General features: G+C 43.1%; 1 protein-coding gene across 2 annotated transcripts; it reads left to right on the top strand.

Annotated features, from left to right (window-relative positions):
• The first annotated feature begins 6,491 nt into the window (after positions 1–6,491).
• LOC112126048 (protein CLN8-like) lies at positions 6,492–11,900 on the top strand. 2 transcript variants are annotated; one of them, XM_024224442.2, is made up of 4 exons: positions 6,492–6,715; positions 8,287–8,387; positions 8,898–9,550; positions 11,191–11,900. In XM_024224442.2, exons 3-4 carry the CDS (start codon positions 9,008–9,010, stop codon positions 11,512–11,514), a joined length of 867 nt encoding a protein of 288 aa, XP_024080210.1. In that variant the 5' UTR covers positions 6,492–6,715; positions 8,287–8,387; positions 8,898–9,007; the 3' UTR covers positions 11,515–11,900. The 2 variants fall into 2 exon arrangements, with proteins under 2 accessions (XP_024080210.1, XP_024080211.1); XM_024224443.2 differs by lacking the exon at positions 8,287–8,387.
• The last annotated feature ends 613 nt before the right edge of the window (positions 11,901–12,513 follow it).

Genomic DNA, 12,513 nt, shown 5'->3' with positions numbered 1-12,513 from the left:
TTTGATACTATGAACCTGGCTCTGAGAAATGAGGTAAGGCATGATCTACATCACATTCAGAAGGACATAACCCAAAGGCCATTTTCAAATACTCCTAGAAATTGTAATTATAGTAATAATGAAGGACCTATTAGACAGCACTCGCTCAGCTTGGCTATAGTGTCAGATACTGTAAGTGACCCTAGATACTGTGGCATATTATAAATGCCCAAGACTGATAGAAAGTACCTCAGAAAAGAGATTGCCTTTGAGGAGACAAACTCCTGGGAGTTTAGAGTAGGAAGATATTCCAGAAGGAAGGCGATTACAGCTCTAGGTTCAGACACCGTCTGTAATTGTTAATTACCATGATTTATAATAGCACTGAGGCACTTAGAAACTGGCACTGCTTTTACCTCAAGGAGCTTACAATCTAGGGAATTCTATCTAGACAATGCCAGGGTGAAAATTACAAGAAACCTTCATGGATATAAGGTAGAAATGTCTGGGGGAGCTGTGCCATTATGGGCAGTATTCTTATATGGGTGAATTTGGGAGTGGGGTTAGTTGATTACAGTGAACAGGTCATGTGTTGCTTGGTTTTACATATTTGGTTTGTCCACAAAGGTTTTTTATTTCAATTTGCTTGTCTTGGTTTTAGAGATGGTTTGTTTCCAGAACATAGCTGACAGCACCAAAGTGGAGGCTAGTGGAGGAAAGCTACCCAAAAGAACTGAGTTTTGGGGAGAGATTGGAAGGAGGAGAGTGAGAACACCTGATGAATAGGAAAGGGAAGCAGTTCCAGCCACAGGGATAACGTGAGGAAAGGTACCAAACTGACTGAGGATCTTGGCCAGAGTCACAAGTTGGGGAAGAAAACAAAGTGAGCATCAAGGAGAAGAGTATAAGTGGTGTGAGAAGAGGAAATAAAGGCTGAGATGTTGGCAGCACAAAAACATGCAGAACCTTGAAGGAGCCTGTGAAGATGTACAAAGAGGGGAGTGCAATAGTCTTGATCAGTGGTGGGCAACCTGCGGCCCATGCCGCTTCCCGCAGCTCCCATTGGCTGGGAACGGCGAACCGCAGCCACTGGGAGCTGTGGGCGGCTATGCAAATGTAAACAAACTGTCTGGTGGCCCACCAGCGGATTACCCTGATGGGTCATGTGTGGCCCGCAGGCCACAGGTTGCCCACCACTGTTCTCGATGGTGAGAGTGGAAGATGATTTTAGCAGTAGTGTGTTGGTGTATTGGAGAAGAGAAAGGCAGGGAGGCCAGAGAGGAGGTCAAGGCATGAACCGCAGTTCTGAGAACAGGCACAGTGAGGAATGGCCATCATTTAGAAATGCAAGATCTGATTCAACTCCCACTGAAGTCAAAGGGAGTCTTTCCCTTAGATCAGGTCCTTAGAGCACAATCCCTCACCCACTGAAGTAAATGGAAGTTTTTTCCACTGCTTTGAATGGAAGCATAATGGGCCCTTTGTTATCTGTGAGTGAAGCAAAACAATGCTGCAAAAGTTGTTGTTGCTGCGTTAAGAATTGTTTCTCTAGAGCCGTCTGTGATATCAGCTAGGAACGGTGCAACAAAGTTCAAGTACTCTGAAGTGAGCTGAGAGACATAATACCAGCCTGGAGGGGGCTGGCTCTAAGCTGATATAGAATGAAAAGCTACCATTCCCTTTGAACATGGACCTCTGATAAGTATGTCGTACCCCAAAAATAATTTCATACTACTGGAAGCTTCTTTGGCAGAGAATAGGTAAATAATAACCTTACTGACCAAGGTCAGAAACTCCTCTCACTGATGCTGAAAAGTTATTCCAGAAGGAGCCTGTTGGCTTATTTGAACTTTAATCACCACAATGTCCTGGCCTGTGGAATGCTGCTTAGTCTAACAAGGAGGTGGCTGACAAGCAGACCTAAGTATTTACTTGCTATTGGCAACCAAAAGAAACTTAAAGTTAGTGGTCTCTCTCCCTCCTGAGTGGGGTTTTTCCAGGCTGCATAGTTCCCTGCCTGTACTGTGATATTCCCAGCAAGCCAGACCATCTAAACTGGCCAGCATCTGCACTTCACTTTTTCTCCAGAGGCTAGGAACAGCTGTAATTGCCAGCAGTTACAAGTTACCACACAGCCCTTTCTAGGCAAGCATGTTTATTCTTAAGGTAAAAGCATTACAGTGAAAACATATTAAAAACAATAAAAGAACCTACACATATGCTAATAAGCTTACCAGAGACCACACACCAACTCCAACAAGGGCTCTGGTAGGAGTCAGTCCTTCAAACCCCACCCAGGGTGTTTCTGTGCTTACCAATAGAGCTTTGCAAATTCATGGGCATTCACTTTATATCCGCAGACCATTTTCGCGACTCATAGCTCGGATCTGAATACAAATTTTGTATCCATGCAGGGCTTTGCAGTACACACTCACCCAAACGGAGCGGCTGTCGCCCAGCCCTCAGGCTCCAGCTCGGCTCTCTGAGTCACACAGTGGTGGGCTGCAATAGGTGGCAATAGCCTGCTGGACATTCTGGGAGTTGTAGTCCCCAGCTTGCTCAGATGGAGGTGGTTAACTACAACTCCCACAAGGGAGTGAGCCAAGCGCCACTTTGAAAGAGGTGTGGTTGTACTTTAAACTAGCGGGTGGCAACAGTGGGCACTGTGAAGAAAGTAGTTGTTGCTGTTGTCGGTCCCGACAGGGTATGCATGTGTTAGAGCCACTGCAGCTGCGTATGGATGTCAGAGCCCCGCACTGGGAGGGCAGCGCTGCATACAAGTGCCCAGAATTGTAGCCTCCCTGCCCGGAACAGGGAAGGGGGTATTGTGGGAGCAGAGCAGGCAGCAGGGCAGGAGGTCTCTGGGGAGATGTGGGGGGCTTGACACAGCCCTGTCACTGCTACACAGTGACCTGTGGAGCTGTTAGTAGAGACTGGCTGCACATATCCACAGTTTTGCAGGCAATATCCATGGACAATTTTTGCAGATTGGATGCGGATACAAATTTTGTATCCACGCAGGGCTCTACTCACAGTTCATAACAGCCTTAGGTCAGGACCAGCAGTCCCTTGAATAGGTTAGTCTTTCCTTTATACGGCTTGGGCCTTTGATCTTGAGACTCTGGGAACAGGTAATCTGCAGACAAGTGTCCTCTCAAGATGTAGCTTCAAAAGGCTGGGATTTTCCTGACAAAGCCCTGTCACTTCCAAGAATTCAGATCCATTTCCATTGCTTATATTATGCTGATGGTGGGAACTCTAACTTAAAACACAAATCTTGGATTTATTGCTCACTTCCCATGTTTTGTACTGGTTTGGAACAAAATTAAAAATAGTGAAATTAGGTCCAAAGTTGTTTTTGTTAATTGACTTGTCAGTGCTTTTGGGAGGGGAGGGAGTGAATGAAGCAATTCCCTAACCTTCCTATGTTTTCTTGATGCAACTTTAAGATGATATTGGGCTGATTTTAACCCCTAGTCCAGGAGCAGGACTATTGTTCCTATATCCCAATCATCCACCCTTTGTCTCCCTTGTTTATTTAAATTCTAAGTTCGTCAGGCCAAGAACTGTCTATTATTCTGCTTGTACAGCATCTAGCACACTGGGGCACCATTTTTCATTGCTCCCTAGGCACTACCATAAAACAAAGAATAATTCATAATGAAGTGTAATTGAGTACTCAAGGTGCATGGCAGTGGTGAATTAGGCCCTTGATCTCCATGTTGTAAGCCTCAGATCATCTTGTGCACTGACATCCTTCCCTACTGTATGATTAAAACTGGAGTGGTAGTTCAGTTTTGTTGCTCATTAGGAGTTGACACTCAAAACATGAAACTGAGACAAAGCAATTAATTACAATCAACTAATTTTAACTATAAAATCAGAGGTTCTTTCTATTTCTATATGTTGCTTTGGCCTTTTGCACAAAAGGGATAGAGTTTTGTAACTACAGTATGTGACTTCTGATCACCTGATTTGGTAGTTTCATATCTCCATTGTTTCTGCTCTTCTTGAGAAGCACCAGAAAGAAGTTAAAGTTGATCAGCAGGCTCTGTAAAGGAGGAGGATAGAAAATAAGGGAAAAACCTTGGGTGAACTGTAAGTTAGTCAAAAATTGTATCATTAACACTTTATGTGGCTATTGCAGCATTTAGATTTATGCTGGTAACTAAACTTCTTTAAAATACTGTGCTTTAATATGTTACTGGCCATTTTAATATTTGCTATGGAGTACAAAGCAAAACAGGCTCAGAAAGAAAAGACTCACATCTTTGATTTAACATGCATATTAACTTTATTTTTCAAAATCTCTAGCTAAGAAATTAAGATTTTAAAAATAATACAACCTGTTTACAAAAATTAGGCCAAATCCTTCTCTGGTGTGATTGTATTGAAGCCAGTACAGATACACCAGAGATGAATTTGGCCCATGAGTTTAAATTGTTTTCCCTTGTCTTAGTACTCCTTTTTTCATAGGTATTTCTGGAAATGTTAGCTGTACATGACTGTTTAGAAATTGTATTCATTGTGGATGCAAGGCTTTAAAAACACACCTTCCAAATTATAGGGTAAATACATTGTGAACAAATCTACCTTCTGCATTGTTCTAAACTGAAAGATGCATCAAAAATTACAGGTGTGCCATAATAAATCCATGCTATTTTGCTTTAATCTATTATAGTTATAGGGTGTGTGATGTGCACAGATATGAATGAAAGCTACTGAAATCCAGTCACTCTAATGTGTTTCTGAATTAGGAGAGGAATTTTGCAAAGTGCAAGAAAGCAGAAGAAAGGAAGAAGCATAGGCAGGGGTAAAAGACAGGCAGGCTGAGCAGTGTGATTCTTTGAAAGTACTTCTCTTGTCTATTATGGTACTGCAGAATAATTAATACCTAGGTCTTACACAGAGCTTTTTATCCATTAATCCTTAAGGTGCTTTGCCAAGGAGGGTGAGTATTGGGAAGAAACTAACACCTGAATTACAAAGTGTATCAGCTGAATTATTTCAGTAACTATTAACTGAATAAAATGAGAATGTTATCCTCATCTCTTGAGACATTTCAACCTAGACTTGGAAAAGCTCTGGAGCACATAGTGTAGGGATTAATGCTGAACTGTCAAGGGCAGAGAAAAGTTGACTGAACTCTGGGCCAGTTTGCAGTCAGTGTGCAAGGAAGAGAATAGATGTCGGTGAGATAGCATCTGTGTTGCAGATATTATTTAAATGACTGACTCTATTGGGATTAAATATACTTTATACTGCTGTATTAGGGTGTTCCTGATTAAGTTCCTTGTCCTGAGGGCCAATGTCCGGTTGTTGAAGCCCCACATTTAGGTCTGATAATAAATAAATAAAACCTAATATTGAGAATTAAATAAATAACTCTCCTCCCCCCCCCCCAAAAGAGCTAGGGCAGAACTGCAAAGTGAAACGGCCACGAAACTAACCAGGGCTTGCCCTGCTCCCCTCGCTGCTGGCCCAGCCCGCGTGGAGCCGCTGTCAGCAGGAAATATGAGACGGCAGCGCCCCAGGCAACAGCGAGATGAGAACTCCCGGAGAAGAAAAGCTGGGGGATGGGCAGGCAGAGACAGGAGGGGGGGGGCAAAGTTTTTTGGGGGGATAGCTAATTGGGATAAATGCAGGCTGGGGGAGGCTGCTCCAACATCCCCCGCATTAGGCAGGCGTGAGGATCCCGATGCTTCCCAACCACCCGTCTCCGGACACCAGCTGGTCCAAGCTCTTTTACCTGCCCAGCCCCCCCCCCCCCCCCCCGGTTAATTTATTCTCTTCTTCCCTTCCCCTCCCAACAAGCCCCAAGCATCTTATTTCATGTCCTTCCCCGATTCCCTCCACTACCCTACTCCCCACCGCTTTCCCTCGATACCCCTGGCTCCCCACCCCAGCCTTGCTTCAGCAGGGCATATGGGATGGGGCTCCCACCGCACCCCCACCCCTGCCCCAGCGGGGGATCACCCGGAGAGGGAAATCACTGACTGTTCTCCGTGAGAAATGCCCCACACCAAGTTGCACAAAACGTGGCAGCCCTGATAAATAAACATGACCTGGTATAATAAGATACCACAGTGCGGCACATGTGTACGATACAGCCAACACACGTGTGTGACACACTATTTCTGTGCAGGACACACACACGTCCTGCCCCACAGCGGGGTATTGGAGGGGTCTGTCCCTCGGTTCCAGCTCCCACGTTTCTACACAGCTCAGTGGTTCTAGCTGCGGCTGCCAATGACAACACACTCCCCTCGTGCAATGGTTTGTCAGGACTCCCTACTGGGGGGGCGATCGCTCTTTTCATCGGTGCAACGCGAAACTTGGCTGCAGCACCAGGGCAGAGTGTGGCCTGACCCCCCCGCCCTGCAGACTAAACTCCAGGGAGAACTGAGTGCCGGCGCCGGGTATTTAGTGCGCTCCACTCCCCCCGCCAGGGAGGGAGCGATGGTTTACGTCAGCAGGAACAAAGGGTGGGGCTCCGGCAGCAGCACATTATCCCGTATGCGGGTGTCTCCCTTTGCTGCGGTGAGGAGCTGGGCTCAAGGCTGTTTCACTTCCATTCCAGCTGCCTCTGCAAAGGTGGAAGAAGAAGCCCTGACTTCACTGTTTTGCTGTCGGCTGATCGCTGTTTGTTGAGCGCATGACAGGAAAGCACAGGGGCCTCGGAGAGAAAACTCACAGCCAGCAGTGAGGCCTGCCTGCCACTGAAGCAGACCAGCCAGTAAGTAGCAAGCCGAGTGGAGAGGGGCTTTATTACATTCAGAATGTCTGTGCTGTAGTTAAAGGGTGGGCCTAGGGGAACCCGCATACGGTTATTTCGTTGTTGTTGTTTTCCCCTCCTGAACTGCTTCTTTTGCAAATATTTTCTGTGTGTTGTACTGTTTCCTCTTGTGAGGAGGAGGAAATGGGCATTAGCGTTAACTAACTGCTGGTTTTGGTTACATGCTTAGAAAGGCTCTATCTTGGAAGTATGATGTCATTGCATGAAGTCAGGGGAGTTCTGAATGTAGCTGGGGTGGGGTGGGGTGGGGTGAGTGTGTTTTGTTTTGTCTTTTTTTTGTGTGGGGAGTTTAGAGAGGAAATGTTTCTGGGGCTTTCTCTTCACACCAGTGTAACTATGCTTATGTTAATGGACCTGATTCTCCACTTCTTTGCATGTTGTATACATCTGTGCAGAGAGAGTGTAATATTGTATCAAATGAGGATCCTTAACTCCCACTCGTCCAAAATGTAAGGCAGTGGATTTGCTCTGGTGTAAATAATAAAAATCAGCAACAGTCCTTTGCTCTGAGGCTATGAGGATATTGCCCCCCTTTTCTGTGATTTATTATATTGGGGAGCAGGGAGGGAAAGCATTTTTGCAGACTCTTTTTATTTATGTTACTAACAATCCATATGGCTTCCTCTTTTGCCTCCCCACAAACTGTGTTAAATTAGATATTCTCTAGGCAGTTCTTCCTATGGCCATATTTGACAGGATGTGCTGTGTCCAGTGGTGGTGCTGATTCCACTCTGATGCATCAGCAAAACGAACTGGTGATTATGGATATTTTTAAACAAACAACAAAAAAGTTCAGCATCTTTAAACCACATCATGTGGAGGAAGTTTTAATTAAACTTTATACCCCCAAGTTTGAAAATTCTGGACTATATAGTTAATGATATTACTGTGATGCTGGGGGAGACAATAGAGAGGTTGTTTCTCGATGTCCTACTCTCTTAATTAGCTTCAGGAATAAATGACCTTTCGGAAAGTGGTCTAATTCTGTTCAGAAGTTGACTATGCAGTTCTGTTCACGAGATGATCCTGCAAGCCTTTTGCTCATGTAAATAGTCTCATTTACTAGCATAAGGTGTTGTCGAATTATGCCTTGTTTTTTTGGTGTCTGATATTCCAAATTGAAAACAAAACAACATGCACACCTCTGATTCTGCATACATAATTAAAACAACTCACAGAAGAAAGAACTATGAAGCAGGGCTCCTTTCTTTTTAATTTTTAAACTTTGAAAAGTTGCATTTATTTTTCACAACATAGGACTTAATACAGAAAAAGATTTTAAAAAATTCTCATTATAACAGACAAAAAGTACATTCCTGTGTGTATCAAAGGTCTGTTAATACAGAACATATAATAAAGAATATTTCCAGTATTATTCTGCTTCTTTATTTTTCTTTTTTGTAGCCAAAATAATAAAGTGTGTGTATACACTATAATATCTATATCTACTATCTGTTCACTGAGGCCATGTTATTCGGCACTGAGAATTCAAGGCTCCTTTATACTTACAGGCATTGTAAAGTGGCCTTAGTGTATATGAGAATCAGACCCAGAGGGCTCCACAGGTGAAAAATGAAGGTTCAGTGATGCTTAAACATGCTGCTAAAGAATTGTAAGTCTGTAGTTTTTTTTTGGGGGGGGGGGTTGTTTTCCTTTTGCCCTGGCCCCCTTCTTATGTCCATGGTACTTGTTGCTCTTCGCACTTGAAATGTGAACCTTGTTAGAAGCAATAAACATTGGTCATATAAAAATTGCCAAGTATTCTGTAAGGAATTGGCAGATAAACTGTCGAATTATTTTAACAGTGTGTTGACAATATTGACACTAGTGTTAGCAAAACATCTCAACCAAGTCTTCCTGAGGAATGATTTAGAAAGGCAATGGAAGACTTGACGATTTAAAAAAAAAGTGTGTATTCTATGTATGTAGAAGCAACAGGAAGGGAAGAAAGACCAATAAGGAAAAACTCTTTACTGTAGTGAAACTAGTGAGCTTTCATAAATGACTTCTTCAAGAATGGCTGTGCCTGTGTTTTATTTATTTATATTATATACACATGCACACACACACACACGGAGCCATTCTTTACAAGTCTCCTTTCTTCTTCTTTTTTTAATTTCAGATGGGTACCTGCTGTATGTAATGGCATGGGCTCAGCAGCCTTAAGTAGACCAACGTGTGAGTAAGAAGCTTCAGACTCCCTCCCAATATTTTGAAGTATAGAAGGAAGAAATGAATCTTGCCAATGATGGTGCAATGTCCAGATCCATATTTGACTGGGACTATGTTCTGTGGGAAGTTCGTTTGACATTACTAGCAGCTGGTTTTTTCATCTACCTGGGAGTATTTCTTCTAGCTCACTGGCTTTCTTCATGGATCAGTGCTACTTATCGTGCTTTGTCAGCAAAGGAAAAGGTCTTCTGGAATATGACTATCACACGTGGCGTGTTTGGAGTTCAGAGTTGCATAGCTGGGTTGTGGGCCATGCTCATAGATCCAGTTTTTCAAGCTGACAAAGTGTATTCACAGCAAAAGTGGAGCTGGTTTAATTGCTTAATAGCCTCTGGCTTCTTTTTGCTTGAAAATGTAGGTGTTCATCTGTCTAATATTATTTTCAAGACGTTTGATGTATTCTTGGTAGTTCATCATTTACTTGCCCTTGGTGGCTTTCTTGGGCTGATAACAAACATAAAATCTGGACACTATCTACCCCTGATTGGACTGCTACTTGAGATGAGCACTCCTTCAACCTGCTTCTCCTGGGTACTTTTAAAGGTAAGAACTTGTTAATGATCTTGTTTTAATTACTGGTGATAGAAGTTTCCTTTAAAAATGTTGCCCCTTCCCTCCCCTCCCCACAAATATACATATCTGCAAACAAATAAATAATGGCCTCCAAATTTGGAGATAAGTTCTGGGATCAGGGTAGATTTTTTTTCCCTTCTAAACTGGAAATGAATTGACCAAGGGAATCCTTAATTATAACACCCTAAAAATAGTTAACTAGTGTAAAACAAAAATATATTTATTTATTTATTTTACCTATTTCATAACAAAGAAACAAAATGAAAGAGATTTAAAAAAAATAGTTTTCTGACTCACTTGTTGGAATCCAGTGCATAGGACCAAAGATTAGATGATTAAATTCAAATTTTGGAAGATTTTTTATTAAGTCTAAATAGTAACATGAGAATGGCTCATCAGGTCCAATAACTGTAATCTAGGCCTTAACATTATTGCTGGAGAATAAAGATGTGTGCTCACACACATGAGTGTTTATGTATGTTTTATATCCTCTGTGGATGTGGGGAAGGGAGAATAGACTTGAAGAGATCTGCCATGCTTGTAGGGAGAGAAGAAAACAGCCCTACTTCCCAAGCCTTAATCAGTTCCAAAGGGTATGTCTTAGTGGTTTAAACTTCAGGTCTAAAATATCTGGATTCTATAAAACTACAGCTCACCTCAGCCCTTCTGAGGTGCTTTTGATAAGAACTTAAATGGGGACGTACTTTTTGTGCATATAGATGCTAGAGCAGGCAGAGAGTCATGGTTTGCCTCAGTGGTGTTAGCTAAAATTCCCAGACCCTACTAACCCCCACTGCACTATTGTGACATGTGCTTTGTTTGAATAGTTTATTAAATGGTTTATGGAGGAAGACAATGTGCATGTAAGTGATACTGTACGCCCATCAATGTTCCCTGTAATTTTTTTATATCCATGTACTGAATGAATTTTGTTATGTGCACCAATATGGAGCTGATGTGTGGTGGGGCTGAGGGGTTTGGAGTGTGGTGTGGGTGGTGCTGGCTCTTGGGTGGGCCGGGATGAGGGGTGTGGGAGGGGGCTCAGGGCTGGGGCAGAGCATTGGGGTGCAGGGGGTGCAGGCTCCAGCTGGGGGTGCAGGCTCTGGGGTGGGGCTGGGGATGAGGAATTTGGGGTATAGGCTACCCCAGGGCTGGGGCCAGAGGACTCCCCCAACCCCTCTCCCCGCCATTAGCAGCTCAGGGGCTGAGGCCCCTCTCTCTGCTGGCAGCAGCTCCCGGGGCTGAGGACCGTGGCAGCCCTGTATGTCCCAACTTGCTCCCCTCCTCACCCATCCCCTACCTCTCTCCTCTTCAGGCCCCCTTGGCTGCGTGCCTGGGTGACCCTTTATAGCCTGCCACGCAGCTTAGGGAGAACTTAGATGCCCATAATTTATGAAATGGTTTATAATTCTTGTGGACAAAAGATTGCACATTTATACAGCACCTCTTAGCACTCCAGAGGAAAATGATTGAGAGTATGTGTGTGTGTGTGTGTGTATGGCTGTTTACATCTAACACACAGGAAAGCTAAATATGTCTCTTATTTATAGAAAACACTGACTGCCTTATCTTGAAGCAGCAATCTCATTTCTCTTTGTTGTCTTTTCCAGATTGGCTGGTCTAATACCCTTTTTTGGAAGGCAAACCAGTGGGTAATGATCCACCTGTTTCACTGTCGCATGATCATTACTTATCACATGTGGTGGGTGTGCATTTCCAATTGGAATGATGTGGTGGAAAATATGGGACTTCCATATTTTACTGTCTTTTTCATGGGATTATGTTCACTTACAATAATACTTAACCCATACTGGACATACAAGAAGACCAAGCAGCTCCTCACTCCAGTTGACTGGAACTTTTCAAATACAGCAATGAAAAATGGATCTTTTGGAAAACTAAACGGTGAAACAGGCCAAAAGAAGAGGCTATAATGCTGCAACAGATATTATGGTAAAATATGGCCAGAAGAACATGGAGCAGGTTTACTCCTGAGTGCATGAAAATAGAATTATTTACAAGACGTTTATAAACATATTGCTCAGTTGGCCGATTGTTATCAGTATTCTATACTCATTTATCAAAAGTGTTTAAAATTGTTGCTCTCTCTCTCTTTTATAATATAAATAACACAGTCAAAATCTTTGACTCAGTCAGGATTTATGCCAGCATTTTTCTCATGTTGGACAGTGCTCTGTCATTTAACAATGAAAAGCAAGCGTCTATCATTCATTTTAGAATCTCCAAGTGCTTTACAAATAGCTAATTAAGCCTCACAGCTCCTCCTTGAGGGAGATTAGCATTAATCCCATTCAGTATATGTGCGAGATATTGATAGTGACTTGTCCAAAGTTAAATTGTAAATCAGTGGCAAAACTAGGACTAGAATGCAGAACACCTGGCTCCTAGACCCATGCTTTTACCACTAGCCCATAAAATTCTATAATGAATTCTCCATCACTTGAAGTTTTTAAATCAAAACTAGATATCTTTCTGAAAGATACGAGAGAATGATGTAGGCCAAACAGAAGTTGTGGGCTTGGTGCAGAGCAGAAATCACTGGGTGAGGTTCCATGGCCTGTGTTATACAGGAGGTCAGTCTAGATGATCATATTGGTCCCCAGGCCTTAAAAATCTATGGAAAATGTAAAGTACCATAAGAGTCCATAATGAGCTGTTTGTTAGCACAATTTCTAGTGTACGAGGGTCCATTGCACAAAATCACCCCAACTATCGGCACTGACTGATAACCTGGTTGGTTGGCCAGCTGACTAGAGGGAAGTTGAGCTTTCTTTTCACTTGTGCAGGTGATTCTTCCAAATCAAGGATGTGGTTGTTGCCTGTTCCGGAACCTCTTCTGTGACCACACAGGGAGCTTTAATCTTCAGGGACACTCCTCTGTATGGTGACACTCCTACAACATAATTTAGAAA

Source organism: Terrapene carolina, unplaced genomic scaffold, assembly GCF_002925995.2.
Source record: "Terrapene carolina triunguis isolate 2854851 unplaced genomic scaffold, T_m_triunguis-2.0 Scaffold42, whole genome shotgun sequence".
Taxonomy (NCBI): domain Eukaryota; kingdom Metazoa; phylum Chordata; order Testudines; family Emydidae; genus Terrapene; species Terrapene triunguis.
This window is presented reverse-complemented; position numbering and strand designations above follow the sequence as displayed.

What these genes read in the sequence shown, in the direction of transcription:
- LOC112126048 (XM_024224443.2), top strand. Translation starts at nt 9,008, where the DNA reads ATGAATCTTGCCAATGATGGTGCAATGTCCAGATCCATATTTGACTGG. An exon ending in TCTCCTGGGTACTTTTAAAG is followed by an intron (nt 9,551 to 11,190) that starts GTAAGAACTTGT and finishes TGTCTTTTCCAG; the next exon opens with ATTGGCTGGTCTAATACCCT.